The sequence below is a fragment of the Pteropus medius genome, unplaced genomic scaffold, assembly GCF_902729225.1.
Source record: "Pteropus medius unplaced genomic scaffold, Ma_sr-lr_union100, whole genome shotgun sequence".
Taxonomy (NCBI): Eukaryota; Metazoa; Chordata; class Mammalia; order Chiroptera; family Pteropodidae; genus Pteropus; species Pteropus medius.
The window spans coordinates 455,662-481,041 of NW_024342647.1; the positions used below are offsets into that span (position 1 = coordinate 455,662).

Consider the following 25,380-nt stretch of genomic DNA (forward strand, 5'->3'; position numbering starts at 1 on the left):
GTTCATGGAGAAGACAGATATTTAAAAAAATATGTTCTATAAATGGATTCTGAGCAGCTGAGATCCCAAGTTCATATTCTACACAAGAAACTCAAAAATAGAGTTCACTATTTCCACTGCTGGCTGTTTAGGGTGCTCACTCAAGATGCAGATTCATACGTTTGAGAAGACGATCTAAAAAATAATTAGAGATACAAACCAATTTCCTATTGTCATCGACTTTCTTATTGTTAAGGAAAGTGACTGTGGGCCACTTGAAAATATCGCTTAATCTCGTTATTTCTAGTTTCACCTGCTCCTATGTGAAATGTTTTAGAACCCATATTTATGTTGAAATTAATGGAAAAATGTGTCACCCTATTTTATTGTGATCTCAGTAGTTAACTTCAGGGCAAACAAAAGATTATAGGTAAAAAAGCTTTGAATCGGTGACTAAGAATTTATAATGTCATAGACTAGAGCCAGATTATGTACCAAGGGCCTTAAAAATGTTAGCGTCTATTGACTCAGGAATTTCATTTCTGGGACTTTACACCAAAGATGTAATCCAAAATTATTAATAATATTTATCGTGTAAATATGTTCATCCAAGTAATGAAAAATCAGAAACAATCTAAATGTCCATTAGCTCGAGAGATAGTTATTGTCATTAAAGATATTTATAAATAATGGTGGTGATATGGCGAAATGCTTATAATAAAATGTTAAATGTAAAAGCAGGCTACAAAATTATATATACACTATGATTTCAACTCCATGAAAAAATTATATTCATAGAAGAGGACTGGAAAGGAATTTTCCGAATCAATACTGTATTCACCTGGGTTCGTAGCCGAGGGTCCCCGATGTCAGGAGGAGGATGGAAGGCCGGCCCCTAGTCCACACTGACAGCCAAGCACCGGTGGCCTCACGGTTTCGTGAGCTCGGTTAATCCACAGCATGAAGGAGTGTGGAGAATAGCATCTGCTGCCCGCGTGGAGGAAGCCAGCAAGGCCTGGGCAAGGGGGTGCAGTCGCATGGGCAGGGATCATGGTCAGGGCGACCTCCTAGTGGGCGGCTCGTGGAGTACCAAACAGGCATGAGGCGAGAGCCCTGTCGGGCGGAAGTGACCGCCTCCGTGCGGATGGCATTGGTGGCCACCAGAGGCAGGCTCTTCTGAAGCACAAGGATTCCCGGAGTAGGCAGAAAGAGCTAAGGTGATACGGTTCCACCTGCCCGGCCCGGCCCGGCCTGGCTCAAGGCTTGGACAGTGCTGAGCAGGCTGGAAGAGGCCTCAGGCCTCTGGGACTCCAGCTGTGAGGGGCTGGCCGGAGAGGCTCCAGGTGAGAGGTATGCTAGAGGCGTGATCGTGCGTAAAAGTCAAGCAGTCGTAGATCCCCCTCTGACGATCATTATCAAACTGGAAATATTTTTAGTTGTTAGTATTTTCTCCAAAGAGACACGCCGTTTCCAAAGGGAGCTCTGTCATGAATGTGGGAATTTAAGCAATTTATGTTTTGTTTTTAGACTTAGTGTGTGAAGAGAAATTGGCCTATATATTTAACCCACGCTGTACGTAGTGTCCCTGAGCTGTGCTGGAAAAAGCCGCACACTCCCTAGCTGCAAAATGACAGGATGAGTATCATTCCATTCAAAGCCGCCTCAGTATTTTCTTTAAATACTTTACATTTACTAATCCTTTCAGTTACATCATCGTATTTGTTCTTTATAACAGATTTATGAAATGTAGACGCAGCCAGCCCAGAAAGGTTGCTGATTGCCCTATGCCAGCCACTGCTTATACCTAGGGTGTGTGTGTGTGTGTGTGTGTGTGTGTGTGTGTGTGTGTGTAAAATGGATTTTAAAACATTTTACAAAAAAATAGTAATCTCGTATTTTATATATATGTGTATATTTATATTTATGTAAAATGTCACTTAGTCTTTACAACGACCTTGCCGGGCAGATATTTCCATTTTAAAGATGAGAAAACGGAGGATCAGAAGAGCTAAGTGACTTGCCCGAAGTCACCCGGTGTCAAAGTGGCAGAGACGGGGTTTGAACTCAACTCAGACGTCTCTTCCTTTCCTCACGGGCTTCCGTCTCCTGCAGTGCTGGGGTCCGCACAGTAATCCCCCCGCGGGTCCTCCAGGTCCCATCACGGAAGTTCAGGGATCTGCAGATGTCCTTCCACATGCCTTTCTGTGCAACCATGAGCATTTCTATTCCCATGTATGAGAAGTGTGAGTCACTCTTGTTGGCAGTAATGAAAAGGAGAGGACCCAGGAGTTGGGGAGCGGGGAGAGGAGAAACTGCTAAAGCCAGGAGTGAGACGCGGGCGCCGAGGGACGGTGGCTGGGGCTTCAGAACTGACTTCCCACGAGCGTGGGTTGGAGAGCGGTTGCCTGGGTGAAGTGGGCTGATGGCCTGGAGATAGGAAGTGGGGCCGAAGCCCTGGCCGCTAGTAAGGGCGGGGGAGAATGTGGTAGGCATGTTAGGGGAGTCCTCTGTGTCTGAGCACCCGACTGAGGCTGGGAGCATCCGAGCATCTCACATCCACAGCATCCGGTGACGGGTAGGATCCAGAAGGGAGGATTCAACAGCTGGTTATTCAGTTAGAGATAACCAAATCTTTAGGTGGTGGAACACACACACTCACAGACACGCATACACACAAACACACACTCACACAGACACACATACATACACACACATGCACACAAACACACACTCACAGAGACGCATACACACACACAGAACCTTTTCTGCAGCAAAGCAGTACATATTCCAGACATTTCATTCAGGCTTTGAGGGAGAAGAAAATGTCTAGGGAGCAAAGTGTGGCAACTTATCGTTCCTAAATTTAAGATATGTAAAGTAAAGACAAGATATATTATTTAGACTCTGTTTGTATTGTTCTATTTCGATGAACACAGAACTTTCGTAAAGGGCTTTAATCAGTTCGCTCCTGGCCTTGGTCCCCCTAACTTTTCTTCTCAATCACGGATTCTCTCATCTGAAAGTAATCTGACCTTGAGCTTTTTTGAACAAAAAAGGTTTCTGCGCCTGTGCCTCAGCACTTCCCGCATCCGCATCCGTGTGGAGCTCTTCCTTCAGGTGGCTGCCTGCACCAGCAGTGGGCTCCAGGCCGGACGAAAGCCCTGTGCCCAGGGCTCGACACATGTGAGGTGCCACGTGTTTATCTGCTTGGTGCCAACTTAAAGATGTTTGGTACCTACGGCTTTGTCAAACCATTTGAGACAACGTGGGACTCAGATTCTCACCGTGCCCTCCCCACGGGAGTCTGTGGTGTCCCGGCCCTTTCACAGCTTGGCTGGCGATGACAGAGGCCTCCCGGGCCATCCGGCAGCTGCTCTGTAGAAGTTACTTATATTTGTCTCATGCAAAACGGCTTGGAAAAAAATAGTTCATTATGCTGTCTGATGTCAGCTTTCCAGATATCTATATGGACAGAAAACACACATTCCCTGCAGTTTCTGACAAGACATCTTCATCGAAGCTTCACCTCCCGAAGCTTTCCGTAGTCAGGTACCAGCCAGTTGAGTCCACGTAGCTGGAATATTCTGCTTCTCCTATACCTGTAGCTCCATCTCCAGTAGGGTGTGGTCCAGCGGATGTGGACAGGGGTATGGGGTAGGAGAGGCAGAGGTATAATGAGGACTAGCCCCCTTGAGACTATCTTCCTTAATGAATGGGAAACAGCCTGGCAGGGGGTGGGAAGACACATTTTGACCACTTGACCCGGGTCCCTGTCCATCCATTTATCTGCTGTGTGACTTTGGACAAATTATTTACATTCTCTGAGTCTCATCTATAAAATGAAGATAATAATACTCAATTCAGAGGATCATTGTGCATCTTAAAAGTAAGTTTTTTTGTAAAAGTGTTAAATCTCACATACCACACACACACACACACGCACATCCAGAGAAGGATAGAGAAAGAGAAGAAATTCTGGAAAGAAAACACCAACATGTTAGCAGTGGCTATAGATAGGTGATGAAACAAAGGATGAATTTTTTTTCCTTTTTCTGCCTTTTGGTATCTTTAAATATTTTTTCCGTAGACGTATATTGACTTGATCATTAGAAAAATAGAAAATAAACTAAGCAGCATAAAATAGGGAAAAAGAAATAATATGCTTTAAGTACCAAGCATAAGTTGGCACTTGGTAAATGGGAGCTATTTTTACTAATTAGTCTTTATGCCTAATAATAATAATTAGGAGTAACGATTTCCTCTGGGACCAGAGGTTATGAATTAGCCTGTCAGTGGCAGCGGGTGACTCACGGCTCCCTTCCCAGTGAGAAGGAGTTCTGGGTTCCAGCTGGGGCCACCCCTCACTCACCTTGCTGATCCTTCTGCCAGCACCCTGAGCTCCAGACCCCGCGTCACCCACTGCCACTTCCCGCCCCCCCTGCCCCCCACAATGCAGCCCACAAACAGCGCTCCTGTGCCCATGCCAAAGGGGAGCGTGCCTGTGGGCAGGCAGACGTATTCTCCACAGAGAGGCTTGTCAGAGGAGAGCGGCAGTGGCCGTGGCAGGACATTGCCACCCTTCCGTTGGTGGCAGGCCATTCGTCCAGGGGGACAGTAGGAGGAGAGGGTCGAGAGTCGCATCTATTTCTTCTGTTTGGATAGCGGAGAACTTGGTGCTGCTAGCTGGAAGATAATGGAAATTTAAAACGTGTCCCTCTCTCTTCAGTTACTGCGATCGTGATGATAATGGTCAAGATTTAGTCCAAGCGAGAGTTTTAGACTAAACTCTCAAACTCCTCAGGGTCCAATAGATTCAAACAGTGAATTAAAATTCTGCACCAAGGAAAAAGAAAGTGAAATCCCCACCTAGCTGTGAGACTGCGAGCAAGTCGGTCAACCTCTCTGAGCCTGTGTCCTCAGATGTAAAATGAGTTTGTTCCTGAAGTCCCAGAAGCTTTCGATTCCGTGACGTGCAGATTATAAATACAGCCGGTTCTGATCAGAAAGAGGACTTAGAGGTCTTCCCCGCTCAGTGGGCAAGCTGCCAAAATGTGATGGCTAAGGCGGGAAAGGACAGGATCCTGTCTGGAGCCAACCCTTATCAGTGTGGCCCCAGAGGCGACACAGGATGGCAGTACTGTAGCTGGCGGCTTCTCCATCAGTAGTAGACAGCAGGTCTTCCACAAGTGCTTGTGGTCGCTCAGTTGCATCGGAGTGCCGATTCCAAGCCAAGTGTGAAGCGCCTGCCCTGTGCCAGGCACGGCGGCAGACGCTGCCCATACTGCATGGCGTCTCTCTAATCCTCGGGCACCCTGCAGGGGCAGCATGGCCACTGTTTCCCACATGAAGCAGCCGAGACTCAAGAGGCTGGCGCATCTTTTCAAACTGAGACGTTTTCCGCTCATCTACAGTGTGCTCAGTACATGGCGCTGAGAATGGAAAGTGGGCACGATGACTCTGCTCTCGTGGAGCAGGCGGTGAGGAAACAGCTACAGACAAGTAAACGGGCAATGACAGGGCCGTGCGAAAGGCTTCGAAAGAGGTAAAGATAGGATATCATGGAAGATAGTTAAGGGCGCCATTGGTCCAAGCAGAAGGGTAGGACGAGTTACGAGGGTGAAGGATGACATTCTGGGCAGAGGCCCAGGGCTGCTAAGCCACAGGAGGACTTGGTGAACAGTGCCGTCTGGCTGAAGTTCGTATGGGAATGTGATGTGACATGGGGCTGGGGAGGGACACGGAGCCAGAGCATGAAAGGACTTGACCAGGCCAGAGAGCTTAGCCTTCCTCCTGCAGGCAGAGAGGGGCCCGTCGTTCACGCATTCGCGTACTCAGTCAGTCTTCATGAGCACCTACTTCGTGCCAGACCTGAGAAGTCAGTAGTGGACAAAATCCCCGCCTTTGTGAAACTGTCCGGCTTTCCTGGAGCTGGAGGGCGAGAAAGCAGGAGATAGACAATAAACAAAATATAGAAGAGCAAATCTATACACCCATAAATGATGGTAAGTGCTAAGGACAATGAAGCGAGGAAGGGGCTCGAAGGCCCGGGGGTGCGGGTCACAGCTTCACAGCTGTCAGCAGAGCCGTCTGGGCAGGCCTGTCCGAGAAGGGGACACTTCCCTAAGCACGTGAAGGAGGTGAGAGAAGGAGCCAGGAGCAGGTTGAGGAACTCCAGTGACATAGTCAGACCTGCGGTTTGGCTGTGACGTGGAGGGTGTGTTGGAAGGGGAGACTTGAAGCAAGGAGACTGGTGAAGAAGCTGTTGAAATTCGGGTGGCCCCCTGATGAGGTGGCAGGTGACGGAGACTCGGATTATGGGGTGTGGCAATAGGGACGGAGAGCAAGGGTAGAAGGACGAGACTTGGTCACTCGAGGTGGTGGAGAGGGAGAGTTAGTGTCTTCTCGCTGGTTTCTGGCCCAAGTACTAGGTGGGTGGTGAACCTCTCCTCTGAGTCGGGACAAAGCTGGAGGCTCAGGTTTGGGTAGAAGATGATGAGCATAAAAATAATTCTCCCATGTAGGCTCATGTTCATAGCTGCACTATTCACAGCAACCAAAATGTGGAAGCAACCAGGTATTCACTGACAGATGAATGGATGAACGAAATGTGGTACATACACACAATGGGATATTATTCGGCCTTTCGATGGAGATCCCGGCACATGCGACAACAAGGATGAGCATCGAGGACATTGTGCTAAGTGAAATAAGCCAAACAGCAAAAGACGAACAGCGTACATTTCCACCTACGCGCAATACCTAGAATAGTCAAATGACAGAGATGGGAAGCGGAATGGCGGTTGCCAGGGCCAGGGGGAGGAGGATGGGGAGTTAGCGCCTAATGGATACAGAGTTTCAGTTTTAATGGAAGATGAAGTTCAAGAGATGGACGGGTGGTGATGGCTGCACAAAAATATGAATGTACTTAATGGCACTGAACTGTACCCTTAAAATAGTTAAAATGTTATGATAATATACATCTTATGAAAAAACTTTTTACGGTAATTTGCCCAAAGTTACACAGCTGGCAAGTCCAGCCCAGCTCTAACAGGCCCCTTGCGCCCCTTATTCGGAGCAGTCTCTGCCTCTGGGTAGCCCCTCGCTTCCAGACTGGCTGGGATCACCTGGTGACATTACTTGGCCACTCCAGATCTCTTCTCCCTCCCCTTCTCCGTGGTGGAGACTGTACTGCAGAGGGTTGTTGTGAGCATTAGATGAGTTCATGCACGTTACATGCCTGGCACAGAGTCAGCTCTCATTGCCTCTCATGACGTATGAGTACACCCCGACTTTGGTAAAACCACACAGACCTAGACTAGCATCCACGCCCCAGGACTTGTAAGCGGTGCGACTTTGGGGAAACTACTTAACCTGCCTGACCCTCAGTTTCCACCTATAAAGAGGGGCTGATAAATCCTACCCAGCAGGGGTGAGGTCAGGACTAAATAGGGTCCACGTTCAGGCCCCAGCAGTGCCTGGATGCCACAGCCGCCGATAAACAGCCACTGTGACTGTGTGGACACAAGATCGCAGTACGCAAGGCAAAAATTAACACAGTAACGTGATAGGTACATTTAGGCAGAAACGGCACCTCCCTTCTGCTAGTTGAGGTGTTTGCAGAATTCTGAAATCGCACCTTTGCATTGGCTTCAGTTCATGTCCGTGTCTGATGTGTTTTACAACAGAGACCTAGTCAGCCAAGTCTAAGTGACAGTCACTGATCCTGCTCCAGACTTGGCCTCAAGCTGCCGTGGGAGAGTCAGAAAGAAGTCAGACAGGGGCAAAGAGCCGATGTCGGGCCAAGGAAGAGTCAAGGACACTCAGTGTCACAGCAAACTACAGCGGGAGTTGGGAAACCTGGGTTCTTCAAGAGCCCCGAACGCAAGTGCCAGGAAACCTTGGGCAAGTCACATCCGGTCTCCAGAGCTCAGGCCTTGTCTAAGCACAGAATGAGGGCCTGGATCTTGCACTTCTGACTTGAAGCTATTTCCTTCCTAAGTGCATGGATTCCTTTGTCACTGTCTCTAGGAACAGTCTGCAGGGCATAGGACGCTCAGGGGAAGTTGGACCCGAGTCACTCCTTTGCTATACACGCCTGGCCTTGGGAGCTTAGAGGTCACCAGGATGGGCTTGACCCCATGGCATGCTAGGCCCTCAGCAGCAGACTGGTGAGGAAGGGGACAAGGCTGGGGCCAAGCAGAGCCTGAGACGCGGAGGCTTGGAGTAGGGACTGGAGGCCAAGGCTGCCGGGATGAGGACTGATGACTCCACAGCAGGGAAGCTCCGGGCTGAGTGGGAACTGGGCATGGCTCACTCCAGACCCCTGCTGCGGGCTGGGGCTGCCCAGGCCCCCCAAGGCATTCGGGCCTGGCAGGAGGAAGCTGCCTGGGAAGGCAGGCATGTTCTGGGCTTGATCCGCCCCACCCAAGGGGTGGGAGCACCTCCACTCAGATCACACCTCTACCCCGGGGAGAAAGGAGCAGCGGGCAGCGTTCGTGTGTTTGCTCTCAAGGAGCTTCTGCTTGGAGGATCCTGAAGAGTTTGCTTCTTCGGCCCACGTTCCCGCTTCACCTGTGGGGCCGTAGGGAAAGCGTTCGGCGCCTCCCTAACTGCCCATCTGCCTTCTGGTTCTCTCTCCATCTCATGCCAAGGCACGGTCTGCTCACTTCACATGGGGCACTGCATCCGCACTGTCTTGTCTGAGTCAGAATTGAGTCAAATTCAGCAAAGCTGGGTTCGGGTCCCAGGCGTCATTGGTATGTGCACTGGCAGAGCATTTCCCAGTCAGATTCTCAGTAGTCAACTGAAGTCGATTGACGCGGGGAAGAGAAATTGCAGGTTATCATTTGACCACTGCTGCCATCCATATGCATGAAGCCTCGGGACCTGACTCCCTTGCAGAATTAAACATCACTTTTAGAGGGACCAATTTCAGACAGCTCGCTACCTGCTACTCTCACCTACCCCGAAACCGCTACCCTACCAGCCAGAATAAATGTTGCTTCAGGTCTGCAGCCCACGTGCTATATGTGTTCTCGAAGAGTGTGATGGGCTTCTGCCACTTAAGAAATTGGTCACATTTAGAAATATTCAGCTTCAGTGAACATGTCATGCCCGCATATAGGAAAAACATACTATTATCTCTAGAGCTTGCCTGAAACAACAGGCTTGTTCCGGAAACAGATGTTTTGTGAAACCCACTGTGACAGGCTCATCAGAGCTGGAGATGGGCCAGCACTCAGTTACCAGCCTTGCAAGGACACAGACGTCCCTGCCGACTCCCCGTTTATCCCCCATCTGAGCCCAGAGGATACTCTCCTGGCTCTTGGTTTCTGAAGTTAAACATTTTACAAGCCTGAGACTGCAAACAGGCAGTCAGCCAGGGAGTCCCTGGGGAGAAGTTTCCAAAATAATGACCCAGAAGACCTTAGTTTGGTTCAGCTAACATGTATTGAGGACCTACTGTGCACCAGGCACCATTCCAGTTGCTGTCGGTTACATTATCTCACAGACATGCTCTGAGGTTACCCGTTTCAGAGACGAGGGGACTGAGACCCTGTGCTGGTTTCCCAGGGGTTGCTGTAACAAGTTACCACAAACTGGGCAGCTTAAAGCGGTGGAATCGTGTCCTCTCACGGTCTGGAGACCGAAAGTCTGAAATCGGGGCATCAGCAGGGGCCACGCTCCCTCCTCGGGGGTTCTCCTTGGAGAGACTCCTTCCCTTCTGCCTCCAGCTTTCGGCAGCTCCAGGTTTATGGTTCGTGGCAGCATAACTCCATCTCCGCCTCCGTCTTCACGTAGCCTCTTCTCTGTGCGTGTCCGTGTCAAATCTCCCTCCGCTTCTCGATGCTAAGGACACCCGTCGCGAGGTTTAGGGCCCGCTCTAATCAGGATCATCTCATCTCCAGATCCTCAGCTTGATTACAGCTGCAAAGACGCGCTCCAAATAAGGTCCCGTGGACGGATTCCGGGGCGAGGGCCACTCTCGGACCACGACACACCCCTAGCTGTATCTAACTGTTTCCCCAAGGACACACGGTGAGAAAGGGTCACAGTGGAGAGCAGACGCCAGGCTGACTGGCTCTGAGCTAAGACCCTCAGTCAGGTCCTCGCTCCCCAGACGCTGTGAGGCAGGTCCCACCATCGATGCCGAGACACAAACACGATGCCATGGCCCCCTGCTCTTAAGAAACCTATGACTACATGGGAAGGAGCTTTGTGAGCTGGTTGTGAGTGAGAGCTCTTGATGTCCTTGGACAGATTATGTCGCCACTCTTGTGACTCCTAAGGAAAATGCCTCATATGGAAAACGGGACTCTTACTAAGAGTGATTGTGACCTCAGAGGGCCACAGTGAGGATCAAATGCTTAGCACACAGCCGGGCAATCAGCGAGGGCCCAGGCCTCTGTGGTCAGCAGCCATGCTCACTGCTTCTGCCGGCTAGGACTCCCCAGAATATTCGAATCAGGGCCTCTGAATGAAAAAGGGATGGTGGGGGACTTTTGTACAGGTCCCCAGAAACCAGGGTGAGGAAGAGAAAGAAGCCAAAGCCAACGTCAGGGTTTTGAGCTTGGCTCGTCGGGAGGATGGAGTTGCCAGTAACGATGTGAAACAGTGGGAAGCGGGTGGTGGGGGGCTGGGGAGCAAATGGCATTCAACTTGGATGCAAGTGGGACATCTGGGTGGATTCGACTGGCAGCTGTTGGACTTAGAAGGTGACTTTTAAAAGCTACACAGAGCTCAAGAGTGAAGGAAAGAACTGAACCCATTTGGCAAATTTAAGTGCTGTCACAGATTAAGCCTTGTAGGGAGTAGAGGGCAAACTAGAAAAGAGAAAGGGAGAGCGTCAGTAACCACTGACTCGTGGTCACAGCGCTCGATTTGCTCGCCTGTAAAATGGGCACAGCGCCTTTTTCTTCCCAAGCTGTTGCTCGGGTTGCATTAGACCGCAGATGAGAGATTTCTCCATAAACTGGGCATTAAACCGTAGCAAGAGGCAGCTGGTACTGGCATCAGCCACATTTCCCCAAATGCTGAGCGTGACAGCCGAAGCGCGAGCGGCACTTTCTCTATCTCTGTGTCACAGCTGAGCAAGTAATAACTACTCGCTAGCCAGGTTTGAACTGGCCTTTCCCGCGGCCTCTAAATCTAGTCATAATCATCAAAGGGCTGTATAATAAAAACTAGTTTCTCCTAGTTTCTCTGTTCCCCGGCGAGGGGTGTACTTTGGCCAGTGGTTTTTTTTTCTTCATAGAAACAGGTGAGAGTGCTTCTGTCATGAACCTCGTGGTTTATCCTCCACCGTCACCTCCCAAATGTCCCCCTGGCTCTCCGGCCTGTGTGTTTCACAGGACAGGGTAGGTTGGTCAGTCGACGTTGCCGTGACAACCAAAGAAGAGGCCAGCGCTGTGTTCATATCCCTCGAGGAGGGGGTAGCGAGTGTGTACGGCAGTCTCTAGACCCCAGTCTGTGTGTCTCCAAATCTCGGAGTGGTTAAGCTGTCTTGTATTGAGAACCAACAGTGTGTCTGGCATTCTTCACCTTTCTTTACATTTGGTATTCCATTTAGTGCTCACTCAAACCCTGTGCATCTGATATTACTGTCACCACTTTGCGAATGAGGAAACTGATGCTCAGAGAGGTTAAGTACCTTCCCCAAGGTCATCCAGCTGGTAAGTGGCAGTGTTGGAGCTAAAATCCAGGCCTGCTTGATACATAATCCCTACAACTCTTGCCATTCCGCTACCTTGCCTTAACCTTGTACTTGAACTTATACAATCTCTCTAGAGTCTCGAGAGCCATCAGGGAGACATCATCTGAAAAATGTACCCTGATAACTAAACATTTAGTGCTTCTGTGAGAAACGCTGCTGCACACTGTCTGGATGTCTGCTTGGGGAATTGTGCACTGACAAGTGAAATTGAATACTTTAATGGATTTTGACAACAACTCTATGTTGGGGGAATTCAAATTACATAAAGAAAAAAGTTACACTTTCTCGTTGGACCTGATTGCTAATACGCATGCCTAATTTATTAGCCGCATTTTAAAAAACCTAATTTTGTTAGGACCAAAGTTCTTGGAGGAAAAGAATGTTCTGGATTGGAGGAGGCAGTTAAATCTTCTTGGAGGGGGCTGGGCTTGAGCTGACCTGACTTTTGAGGGAGGTGTTCAATAAATACGTGTCCAGCGAATGATAACAGCTACCATTTCATTAGCTCTCCAGCCAGGATGCTAGCCTCTTGTGGTACGTCATCCCGTTGAATCCCTTGGCCCGTCTGTGAGGTAGAGTCCCTTGTCCATCTCCAATTCACAGAAGAAAAATGGAGGCCGAGCAATAACGCAGCTTCCCCAAGGCCATACGGTTAGAAAGGAGTGGACCAGGATGACTATTTTTACTATAAACGATTATTGTACTATTACTCTGAAAAATGGCTTTACAGAACCTTAAACTGAAAAGGACACTCACAGGGAGCCCCGCCTGACTTCTAGCCTTCGGGCCAAATGACACCGAATTCTTCGGTTATTTGTCTTAAAGAATACTTTTCTTACACAGTCCTTTATCAGCCTGCATTTTCCATCATCACCTGTTAGATGTAGATTATACTGTGAGGGGAGCAAAACTGGATTTAATTTTCGGCAAGCTCACATTCTACAAGGAAAAGAAGCTACAGACTTGAATGGCCATGATACAAGTTCAGAAAATGACAGATTCCTTAGAGAGGTGTAAATGAAGTGCTGTGGGAAATCGGAAGACTACTTCTGGATCAGGGAAGGTGTGTGAGCTGGCTGGCATTCAGAGTGAGCTTTTGTGGACGAGCAGGACTTGGGCCTGGCTGTTGGCGAAGGGCTGAGCAGGACATAGGCACCCAGGCGCAGGGACCTGCTGCATAAGCTCCTAGGCATGAAGGGATCTTGGAGTCATCTCCGTGTGTAGATGAGACCCTCATGGGAGACTGTATAGGGCAGGAAACAGATCAAGGACAGAGCCTTAGAGGACCACCTACCACAAGGATCCTCAGAGGAAGAAGAACAAAGAATGGACAAACACTAGGAGAATACATGGGCGCAGAATGAGAGTTTCAGGAAGACAGTTGGCCACCTGCATCGGCCGCTATGAAGAAGCCGGACTGGAGAAAGATCGAGGTGGTCAGTGGCAATTAGGGGGTTCCTGGTAACCCTTGAGAGAGCAGTGTGTTTGGAACGGAAACCAGCACGCTCATAGTGAGGTCAGGAGGGGACTGGGCACACAGAGTGACATTCTCTAGGTCACACGCCCCCAGGCAGGGCTGTGATTGCAGTCTGCTAGTGGAGGGCCAGCAGAGAACCGCCAACCTCACTGGAAGCCTAGAGAGAACAGGGTCATGAGAGCCAGGTTGTCATTACCACCTGAGGCACGTGACCTTGAGTACTATATTAAAGCTGACTTTAGCTCTGTCAAACAACTGCTGTCACTTATTGAGTGCTTACCTCATGCCAGGCATGGTTCTAAATGCTCTACATGTATCAGCCCATTTAATTCTCACAGCAGCGCTGTGGCATAAATAGAATTATAATCCCCACTAAACAGGTAAACACACCGAGGCATGAGCAGGTTAAGATACTTTTTCCAATGTCCCCAGCTGGTTAGAGGCAGGGCCAGGATTCTAGCTGGGGCATTCTGGTTCACTGAGCATAGGTTAATATCTCCATCTTAAGGTCTCGGTGTGTTTTTACCAGGATCAGTAATGTACTGGAGAGTTCCTGGCCCATAGGAGGGGCTCAATAAAAGTTACTCTCCTGTCCCCTTGGAGATACGCCGTTGCAAAATCAGGGCAGCCTTGCCTGAGAGAGGTCTGTGGGATTGGCGTCACAGGCCTCACTCCCATGAGTGAAAGGCCCATACAGAATGACACGCACAAAGTTGCCTTGGAAAGTGGAATGCAAATACCATCAGCCCCTGGAACACAGTCGAGTGAAGACGGTTTTACGTTCAACACCCGTACTGCAGTGACTGAGCAGCTGGCCTCACTGGCACCCTGGGCAGGGGCACCCTCAAGGCAAATGGGTGACAAGTGGAACTTATGAAGTGCGCAGATTTCATCTAAAATCTGAGGGGGAAAGATATTTGACCGGGGATATGCCTGCTGAATCCCCGGATAAGGATTCGCTGGGTGCACAGTTATACAAAAGAGAATCAGGATTCCTGTAGAAAATGAGCTGGGCTTGGAAGAAATTGAATGCCAAAAAGAATTACAGTCTAGGCAAAAAAATAACTTCTCTACATGGCTTTCCCCCTTATTGTCTGCATTCACACAGCCCTATACTTTGGTGCAGAACTGTGTTTAAACACTAAAATGCTTTGTGTTGCAGATAGGCGCTGAGTATGTAATTAAAAGGATCCCTTCATTAGCGGAACTAGACAATGAAAGCTTGAGTTGGCCTTCTCTGCTAATTTTGGAGGTTGTAAAACAGGCTAATACAACCACTGATTACAATTGTCACATAGACAGTGCCTGGCTGTCGTCCTCCCAGAGATAGACAGGATCTCCCCAGTAACTAGGAGGGAAAAAGAGGAATGAAGATTCATTCTGGTGACCAGAAGTCGAGGGGTCAGTAGGGTAGGGGTTAGGAATGTGGCCTCTGGAGGCAGACCCTGGGGTTCCTGTCTCAGCCCTGTCACTTAGGCAGCTGACTTAGCCTCTCCAAGCTTCAGTGTCCTCGGGTGTAAACCCAAGCTGATAATTGGGTCTAATCAATTGGAGTGCCGTAAGAACTCATTGAAACAATGACTATTCACTGTCAGATATTTTGAGCGCCTACTATGTTCCAGGAACTGTGTTGGGACTATAGATATAATCATAAACGAGTGAGAGCGGTCCCCACCCTGGGCTTTCAGAAACAGGCATCAGACAGTTGCACAGATGACCCTTTAAGTATGATTATGATAAAGACTACGAAGAAAAAATGATGATGATGACGATGATGTACAAAGTCTGAAAAGTTATATAGAAAAGAATGGTTAATTCTATCTCTAAACGCCGTGGAAAGCTTTTTGGAAAAGGCGATTTGAAGGATGAGTGTTTTTCAAGTGGATAATTTGGGAGAGAGCATTTACAAAGGGAGGGAGCATGTGCAATGTGGAAGACCAGGCAGGCCAGGCAGGTAAGGCAGGCAGCGACCGGCCCACGCAGGCCCCACGCTCTCTGCTCGAGTGAGGACCCTGTCCGGTGTGCCTTGGGCAGCCAGCATGGCAAGGCCTACCATTCGAAAAATCTTCCTCCGGGATCCAGTGAAAAGCTAAGTGCAAGCCAATCATCCACAGAAAGACAGCAGCCAGCTGCTCTGTTGGTTTAAAGAGAGACTCTACAACCCTTTCAGGCAAGAAGTCTGCCCGCCTGACTGTCAGAGTGATGGAGGAGTCCGCGGCCTCTCATTCGGTATCAGAATTTTGGCCTCTCAGGCGCTTCGGCTCAACAGGGGAAAGTGTCGTTCTTTTCTTTTTTTTCTGTTTTTAAAAGGCTCTGGACAGAAAGTCAGGAGAACTGGGCCTGCCTTTGCCACCACCTCTCACTCGAAGCCTCGCCTCCAGGGAGTGACTTTGCCTCAACTGCCCCATAAAGGAACGCGGGGTGAGGGATCGTTAGTCCCCCTTCCAAGTGTGCAGATTAACTTTTTCTTTCTGTGGGGAAAGGCAATTATTTTGAGACGTTATTTTGTGCATTATTTTGTGACATCAGTAACCCTCAGTAGAGAACCAGGGTATCAGATTAGGGGTAGGTCTCCAGTGAGGCTCAAGAACTTGAGACTCAGCTGGGGCATTTATTTAGGTTGGGACAAGCGGCAGGTTCAGTGTGACCCTGGGCAGCCTGCTGTGGGACTCCCCAGGCTGAGGACAGTCTGGTGTCTAGTTACATGGGTTGGGGGTGGGGCCGAATGTCAGAAAATAGTTAAAGAAACCCCATTTTCTCCTGAGTTTCCAGAGTTATACACCGACCTTTCCCCTTGAGGCTGGAGACCAGACAGTGAGCCTCTCGAGATGATGGCACCTGGGAGATAAAGATGTTGGTGATTATAATCAAAGTGGCTAACAGGTATTGAGGGGCCGTGCTAAGCACCACGCATCCATTTTCTCTGTAATTACATCAGTTCTAAAGGTTAAGTGCCATTATTATTCCCATTTTATATAAGTGGAAACTGAAGCTTTGAGGTTATCTGACTTGCCTGAGGTCACCCGGCTCGAGAGCACAGAGCTGGGATTCCAACAGTGCCTGGGTCTACCCCCCAGAGCCCCTGCGGGGACCACCAGGCAGGTGCCCCGTGGGGCCGAGCTGCCAGGCAGCACTCCTCCCTGGCCTGTGTGACAGTATGTTTCCCTGGCTAAGCGCCTGTGCTGTGAGACAGAGAGCGAAGGGGACGGTGGCGAGGACAGTGGCTCTGGGCAGAGCGGCAGAGCAGGGAGCCCTGTTAGGAGAGCAGCGGATCTGGAGGTCTTTGTAAAGTGAGCTGTCAGCCCCTTCATCTGGAAAATGAGAGGGCTGGGCCCCACGACCCCGAAAGTCCCAGCTCTGCAGCAGCACGAGTTCCGGGTCTGCGGAAACGGGGGCGTTCGACGAAGTCCTCGCGTTCGCCCTTTTGTTAACTCGTTGCCTGGTCCGGCAGGAAGGTGCTGGCCACTCTGGGCATTCACCTCGAGCAGGGACAGGAGCCTAGCCTGCTGCCATTGCCATCAGACCTTTGTTAATTCATACACGTGACTAAAGTTGTGTCAGTGATTGGTGTGAGCCCATAAATAGGGGTTGATTTGTTTGGCAATCAAAATGGAACAGCCCCACCCCGATAAGTGCTGGTTCCTCTCAAGTTGTCACATTTACAAGCCGCCCGCCCCCCCAAGCAGATTCATCTGGATGCTTTCTAAAGGCTGTGCTTTTGATTCTAAACGAGGCATTCTGTGCTAGGCTTAGTCTAGGTGCCTCCCAGCTACTCTCCCTCTTAAGTCTCATACCCCAAAAGTAAGAAACTTCTGTCCATTATAAGGGAGGAGAAAATGAGTTCAGAGGAAGCACGTGGGCTTTGAGCTCAAACAGATCCGGGTTCAAATCCTCACTTTCATCCTTTTAATAGCTGAGTGACCTTTGGAAGCTAGGTTAACCTCTCTGAAGCTAATTTTTTTCATCAGTAAAATGGGGCCACTTACAGTAGTTAATTCAAAGGATCATTGCCAAGGTCACATGAGATGTGACACGTGACCTTACCTGACCCTCAGATGCTCTATGCCTGGTAACTCCCGTGAATGGAAGCGGCGTGGTACAGCAGTTAGAAACGGACTCTGCCTGCCGGGATCCGCAGCCTATTAGCTTGTATCTTTGTGCCTCGGATTCCTCATCTGTAAGATGGGAGTGACGTGAGGCGATCGAGTGAGGCGGAAGGGGTCGGGGGAGTGTTCAGAGCCCCGCGGCATGAAGGGGAGCGGGTGGGAACAGGCTGAACAAGGGTGTAGATCTTACAGGGACTTGAACATCAGACAAAGCTCCGTCATTCAGTCCTTTTCTTCGTGAGTTTGGAAACACACGTCTCACCCGTGTTTTGTCGTCTGTCGCCATCTCTTCAAATAGCACGGCATTGCCGTCCAGCCAATGGGGCCTCTTGTGATGGCAGACATTTATCAAGTGGCAGAGCTGGGCTACATGGTAGTTATGTTTATTTTTAGTGACTTCTTCCTCCGACTCTTTAGATTAGCTGCTGGGCTCATTTAAGAGACTTTGGCGCACAGCGAACAGTATCTTTAGGGATGCCAGGTGCCTTTGAGATCCCCAAGTGACTAGGGGTCAGGTCTTGGCCAAATGATGGGGAAGGAAGCCTGTGTACCTCCCTTTGCCAGTGCAGCACCACCGCCCACCTGCACCCCCCAAACCCCCACCCCGCCGCCGCCCCAGGCTCTCCCGCCAAACTCCAGAATTTCTGGACCATGAGCCAGGGCGTTTGCTCCCTTTCTATCCCCCACATCAAGCAGCTTCCAAATTTATCTTTATCTTTATCCGGACTTTGGCCTGCATCAGAATCACTGCACACTTCCTAAAACAGGTTGCCCAGCCGCTTATAGGTTCTGAGCCCATGGCTCGGGGGCCAGGCCAAGAACTTGCATTTCTAACAAGTTCTCAGGTGATGCCGATGCTGCTGGTCCAGGGACCGCGCTTTCAGAATCATTGGCCTAGAGCGTTCCAGTGGCTTCCTAAATTCAGCCACTCCCCGACCTCGATTCAGAATACATGCCACAGGCAGGTTCATTCATCCTCACTGTACTTCTGATTTTCCCACCCCTCCCCCCCAAATCCACACATTCATCCCACCTCCTACACTACCTAATCCAAGACATTCAAGATCCTATAATACCTGGGCTTCCTGGTCATATTCCTACCTGTCTCTCTTGAGGCATACAGCCAAGATCCAGCAAACCTGCTCCTTCCATAGGCTCTGGGTCCCACCTCTGGATGCTCACCTGGCCACTTCTGCCTCACTCAGTCATTGTTACAGATGGGTCATGTCTTCCCCCATTCAGTCACCCGCTTCTGGGTGGCAGGGTCTGTGTCCACCTCACCCCACCACCAACAGGCCTTTGGGACGGTTAAGTACTTGGGAAGTGGTTCATGAATGAATAAATTATGGGAGGTACACTTAACTAAAAGTGGAAATTATTTCTCCGAGAAAATTCGAGCACCCTCTCTGAAACTACAACTCGACCTTGCTTCATCTACCTTCCTATCGTGTTAATTTCCGGGAACATGTACAGCTTGTGCAGAAGAAGAAAAGCCTTTGGTTTGATTGAACGAAGCACTGAGTGTGTAGTGAGACGGCCCTGAGTCTAAGTTCTGATTCCACTGGCGATTTGTGACGTTGGGCACGTAATTCAGGTTCTCTGGGCCTCAGGTTCCTAATCTGTAAAATGGGACTAGTTTTCACCTTCCTCCTAGAACTGTTATGAGGACCAAAGGAAATAACACGAGTAAATTGCTTAACATGATGCTTGACATATATGTAGCAGGTCCCCACTAAATAGTGGTGATTTTGGGCAGTAGGCTTTCCAGGCAAAATAGAGATAGGTGGTTTGTCACAAGCATTTTAATAAAAAGGAATTCCATTTTATTTGAAAAACGATAATACATAAAACATTCCAGGATTCTTTCCCCTATCAAGGGTTTCCCAAATTCAATTTAAAAAATTACCCAAAGGACTCGTAAGCTTGATTTATATTTTCTTTACCAGTCACTTTTATTTCATAAGCCAGCCCGACATTTCCATTAAAATGCGATTAAGTAAAAACAGGATTTTACAATATTTGTGATAACTTGGATCTCAGTGTGATAATTGGAATTATCTCGAGCAAAGATATCATTTCTCATTGTTTTATTTCCTCTTACATATCAGCTGTATCTTTACTGCCTTCTTCCAGTTGAGTAAAACCACTTCCCCCTGAATTTGTGGTTTTGAGTCCATGAAATGACATCTGTGGCATCGAAGGCCCTTTTCCTCTTGAGATTCTTAATTGGGATTCAGGAAGGAAGGGAAATGGTAGTCACCCAGTAAGTGCAGCAACCCTTGAAGGAAATGTGAAAGGCTGTCACACAGAAGACCCATTCTGTGTGCTCCGGGGTCAGGGCAAGATGCAGGCTGTGGACACTGGAAGGAGATACCTCGGACTTCCCAGCCTGAGAGGTCCCCTGGAGGTGGTGGGTCACCATCACTTAGCGTGGGACAACCCAAGCTAAGGCCACCACCCTGGACATTCTGCTGATTAAACGACCCATTGGTGCTAACGTCCCTATCATCTTGGGATTCCAGGTCTCTTCTCTAAAATGACATCATTATGAAAACGTTCTGGAACTAGAGGTTTGACAACACCGTGAGTGTACTAGACGCCCCTGAATTATACACTTCAAAATGGTTAAAATGGTGAATTGATGTTACGTACATTAGACCATAATAAAAGAAAGTAGATGACATCATTGGACAGAGCGATCTCCAAGGCTGCGTCTGGTTGTCATGTGTTGCTTCTGAGAAGAGAGCGCATCGTTCAGGGGTCTGATCACCAGACTCTGTTTTGTCGAAGGCAGGCGATGCGGACACCCAGTGTCTAAGCGAGAGGGAATGGCTCATTACGTGACGGTTCCGGCACAGCACAGAACATTACCTGTCCGTGAGAAATTACGCTCATGAAAACATGTTCAGTGCCATGGGAAGATACTTGCGATGTAATGGAAAATGTGAGAAGAAGGATTTTAACTGCCATGTAATACGATCCTAACTTTATAGATAAATCAGAATGTTGATAGTGTTCATCCCTGTGTTGTGGGATTACGAATGGTTCTGATTCCTTTATGCATTTCTCAAGCTGTCTACAAAGAGCATGAATTACTATCAGACTCTTTAAAAAGCTATTTAAAACAGACAGTCAGTAGCGGTGCTTAAGGCTGGGTAGCCCCCTGACATGAATCATGATGCGTCATGATGAGCGTACCCGACCCCCCACCACCCAGAGTGTCATGGTGGCGCAGTGGAGACAGAGCTGGTTAGGACGACACATTTATAATTCCGGGGCAGCCAGGGCACGGAGGTGCTCCACCCTGCTGTGCCTCAGTCTCTCCATGCGGAGCAGGGGTATAATAATAACAGTCGACTTCGCCGGGTTGTGTAAAGAGCAGACGAGATAATGAACACGGGACGGTTCTGCTGATTGAAGAGTCCTCCGAGCTGTTGTCGTTGTCATGAAGTGTATCCATGGTGTGCATTTCCAAATCTTCCCTTTAACAAAAACTTAACGAGTGCTCATAAAGTCGGTGATTGCCACTTATCCAGTAATTTAAGAGCTAATTTCCAGTAACAGTGCTGCTTTTTCCCCCCTTCATCTTTCTTCCTATAACCTTAATGGGAAAACATTTCGTCTTATCTGAAAAAGCAACCACCTGACTTTTATTTACTGGCTCCAGTTGAAGGAGATGATGGGAAAGCCCCCACCCCCACCCCTGGGAGCATGGCCCTCTCCCGAGGAATCGGGCTGCTCCTCCAGAACCATCTGCACTGCTGAACTTTAAAGTTCTGGTTCTGGTTCTGGTCGCTGCTCCGGTTGTGCCGTCTGCCTGTCCTTGCTTTGAGACCAATGTCAAGACCGCCTTAGAAGGAACTGTGAACAGAACTTAGAGGACTTCCTGTTCACACAAAGGGGTTCTCTTTTTTAGAGGCTGGCTCCTGGGACTGGGGTGAAGAGGAGAGCATTTTGGCGGGGCTGCCGAGCACTCCTTTCTCATTTAAAAGAGCTTATGGGGTACAAAGTGCCATCACCTTGATATTTTATGTGAGGCTTACTTTGCTATTAAAAGCAAACTTTCCCAATTCAACCAATTCAATGAGTCGCTCCCCACGTACCACGTGTGTGCCAGAGAAACAGAGTTGAGTAAGATGTGGTTCTTGCCTTCAAGGAGCTCACAAAATTGAGGGATGGGCATATAAACAAATGCGGTACAGCTTGACAAGGGAACAAAGAAGCAAGTCCCAGGAAGAGGACGTGAACAGGAGTAGGACATGGAAGAGCCATCAGCATGGTCAAGAGACATCTGAGCTGGTGTTGAAAGTGGCACAGAAGTATGTCAGGCGGCCGGGGCCAGGGGAAGGTCTTAAAGGTAGAGGGAAGTCCATACGAAGATACCAGCATGGTCCAACTCGGTACTGATGGCGTGATCGAAAGTGGGAGCACCGAGGACAAGGCCATTTAATAAAGAAAAGAGTAGAAAATGGCCTTGGTATTGGGCTCAGTACTGTTAGTTAGTAGTATTATTTACTGTCCATGTTCACTGTGCTCAGGATTCCATCGCCGGGATGGACATGCAGGTGGGAAAGGGTTGCACCAGGCCCCAGATCAGCTGTGGGCAGGATAGGAGACAGGAAAGTGAGATGAGCTACAGGTGTGGAGAGAGGCACCGAGCATGGAAGGGAGCTGGGCGTCCAGTGAACACCGAGTCTCTGGTTCCAGGCCAGACTGACGGACAGCAGCATGGGGCAGCAGGGAGCGTTCAAGGCCTTGAGGGATATAGTGTGTCTGAGGCACGAACAGGAAGTGAGGAGGGGGCAGGAGCAGTCGGGAAGTGCCTCGAGTGCCAGAATGAGGAATATGACTGTATCGTGTAGGCTCTCGGGAGTCACCGAAGAGCTGTAGCGAGTGGGTGACCCAACCAGCACAAGGGGTGCCTCGGGTGCCAGTGTGCAGGGTGGATCCATGGATGGCAAAGGCTAGAGGCAGGAGGCCCTGTTGCTACAGTCGGGCAAGAATCAACAAGGCCCAGGGAGGGAGAGAGCGGAGTTTCAGGGAAGACTAAGGAGGTAGGACTGGCTGTGGAGGCAGAGGGAGAGGAGGCGCTGGCGTTTCTTCCGGTGCCTCCCAGCCGAGTAACTGGTGGTGACATTCACGGAGACGGGGAATGAGGACTGGGGGTGAGGGGGCGTGGGAGGTGCCCGTGGGCCATTCCGAAGGTCGGTAAGGGTAGTTAGACATGTGGGGGTATAGAGATGAGAAGCGTATTCCAGGATGGAGGTGGGATTTTCAGAGCTATGAATTTTCCTGAATATCCGAATAACTTCAGAATAAAATATCCAAACTAAGGAATCACAACACTATAATCATTTTTTTTGTATGAGTTCCAAATAAGAAAATAGTTAAGCCAGAAAACACCATTGTGCCTACCTCTAGAATTGGATAACTGATATATCTTTGGAAATTGTTCATTGAACTGTGCCTATGGCTTCTTGCCAGCCCTCAATGAGATTTTTATATTTCTTAATTATTCAATTATTACCCATAAATGGGAATTTGAAATCAAACCCAGACTGCTCCATAATGGAGTATTCTCTTGACTCACAAGTACAGTAAAGGAAATTGTCCATACTGGGGAAGCAGGAGGGTGGAATAGAGGAAGCTTTTCCAGCCCCGGCTCTGTCCTGGGGTCAGGTCCTGGTCTGGGCACGCACTAGCTGTGTGAGCCTGGACAGGTCACTCTTCTGAGGTCCATTATCTGGTCCGTACAGTAAAAATACTGACAATAGCCACCTCCGGGGATTGCTATAAATCTAAAGGAAAGGAGAACATGCAAGAGAAAGGGCTCTGTCTGCTGTAAAGCCCACTCCAGATGTCGGTTCAACCATTAATTCCTTGTGTGCTCCAGGTCTCAGCAGCTTGAGAAGCCATTAGCCGCAAAGGAAGCCCCTGACAGCGAGCGGGCCATTGCCTCGGGTGGCAACGCCTATTCCGAAGCCCACCTGCCCTCCATCTGCCTCAAGCAGGTGTTCCCCAAGTATGCAAAGCAGTTCAACTACCTGCGCCTGGTGGACAGGATGGCAAATTTGTTTATCCGGTTCCTGGGAATCAAGGGATCCATGAAGTTGGGACCAACAGGCTTTCGTACCTTCATAAGGTCAGTGAGACCAGTCCCCTCCAGCTGGGGCTTCGGGCAGGGTGGAGGCCAGCACATCCGGATGGCGGGATCTGCCTGACTGCTCCTGGGAGAGTCTGTGGTGCTGGGTAACTGTCCCCTCTGGGGTTGGATTGGCCCAGTGTCTGGTGCTGGGCCTGGCACATAGCAGACTCTAATTGATTGAATGAGTTAATGAATGTTACCGAGGTGACAGCATTCGCAGCTTGCGCTGGTTAAAAAAAAACAATTCTGTGCTACCTTGAACTAGGTCCTTAAACCACATATGAATAATTGCCCCTTGGACCCTGTGTTTCTTAAGCTGGGCTGATGTTCTCCCAGTGGTACATGGCTGTGTGCCGAGCATTTATGAAGCCACAACAGAGAAGCAAGGCATATCTTTCCAAAGTGTCACTTTCAGGAGAGAAAAGTTAAATAATTCAGCTGATAAATAATTTAATACGCTTGCTCTAAAATAAAAAACACATGGTTATATTGTAGAGTGTAATACAAAATTTGCATGATTTTAAAGATAAAACATGAGATTTTTGCTGCACCCTATAAAATAAGCCATTGCCACATAATCTCCTAAGATTATTCATTAAGTCGCCTCTACCCTCTGGGACACTTTGGGACAACACAGGAGCACTAGCTAGCTGTGTAACCCTTGGGTAAGTTAATGACTGTCTCTGAACCTCAGTGATCCTATAAAATGTGGGTGAAGCTGCCTATACCCCAAGATGGTATGTTCTATGCTTCAAAGAAACTATCTACCAGCATTTGATGTTGCTGTTTTTTTTCTCATCAATTTTAATATTTCTACCTTGCACCTCAAAGTCACACTCTTCATGCTTTTATTCACTAAAGCAAATAATTAGAAGTCTTGAACCATAAACCGTTTTTGCCATAAGCTTTTCTCTAAATGACTTTTGTAAATTCTAACTCTAGCTCTCTGATATTCCTGGTAGGGTGGGAAACAGGAGTATCAACAGGAATTTTTGTCATTTCGGTACCCCCAAACTAGTGTTCGCACCTTGATTTTGAGAAGGGTGTGGTGTTGGTCTCAGCTGGGTAGGAAAGCCCAGTGGATAGAGCACAGGCTTTGGGGTCTGGCTTCAAAACCAAGCACATTACTTAATCGCTGGGTGGCTTTGGCCAAGTCCCGTGCCCTCCCTGAGTCTCAGTTCTCTCATCTGTCAAATGGGAATGATCTCTCCTGCCTTGCAGGGTTGCTAGGAGGTCGAGATGTAATATGTCATAAAGCATCTGGCCTGGTGCCTAGTTCACAGGAGCTGTTTGTTAAATGGGAGTCTTGTGATTATAATTTCCATCAGGCAGTGGACATTTTCAGGAAAGTTAACAGACATGTGTTGTTATTTCCCTGAGAATACCACCGAACACGATACCCTCCGGCTCATTCAGGAATTGTATTTGATGTGCAGTAAGAGATGGCTGCCTGCAAATGGTTTAAATCATGCAATCAGTTTTCTCTCATACAACAGGAAGTTTTGCAGCAGCGGTCTTAGGGCTGGTTAATGATGCCACGTGGTGATCAACACCCCACTCTCTGTCTTTCTGCTCATCCATCCTAAGCATGTGCTTCTAGGTTCAAAATTGCCTCGTGGTCACAAGATGGCTGCTCGAAATGCAGCCATCATGGTTCAGTTCTAGGCAAGAAGGAAGAAGGGAGGAAGAGCAAAAAGCCTCTGCCGAATGAGTTAGACTCCTTTAAAAAGCTTTCCGGAAGCTGTATTCAGTGACTCCCACGTCCATCTTCTTGGCCACTTCCATCTGCAGGGGAAGCTGGGAAATAGAATTTGTCTGACTGTATATACTATTGTCCCAATACAGTGAAGAGGAGAAGGAGAACAAATAGGTAGCCGTGCTCTACCCCTTTGTGATTACGGGGCCTTGGGACATAGGGAACCAGCTCAGTGACAGAGGCCTCGAGTCTTGAGGACACTTG

At 48.9% G+C, this 25,380-nt stretch overlaps 1 protein-coding gene across 8 annotated transcripts in view; it reads left to right on the plus strand.

Annotated features, from left to right (window-relative positions):
* Window positions 1–25,380, plus strand: part of TTLL11 (tubulin tyrosine ligase like 11) — a 210,433-nt gene that overhangs the window by 145,630 nt on the left and 39,423 nt on the right. For 5 of the 8 annotated variants that reach the window (XM_039866701.1, XM_039866703.1, XM_039866704.1 and 2 more), the window contains one exon: window positions 23,169–23,417. The exons of 2 other annotated variants lie outside the window; for them this stretch is intronic. In XM_039866701.1, coding sequence (XP_039722635.1) covers window positions 23,169–23,417 — 249 coding nt within the window. Of the gene's footprint in view, window positions 1–21,557; window positions 21,595–23,168; window positions 23,418–25,380 lie in introns of those variants that run through there. One more of the 8 variants, XM_039866707.1, reaches the window with a different exon arrangement.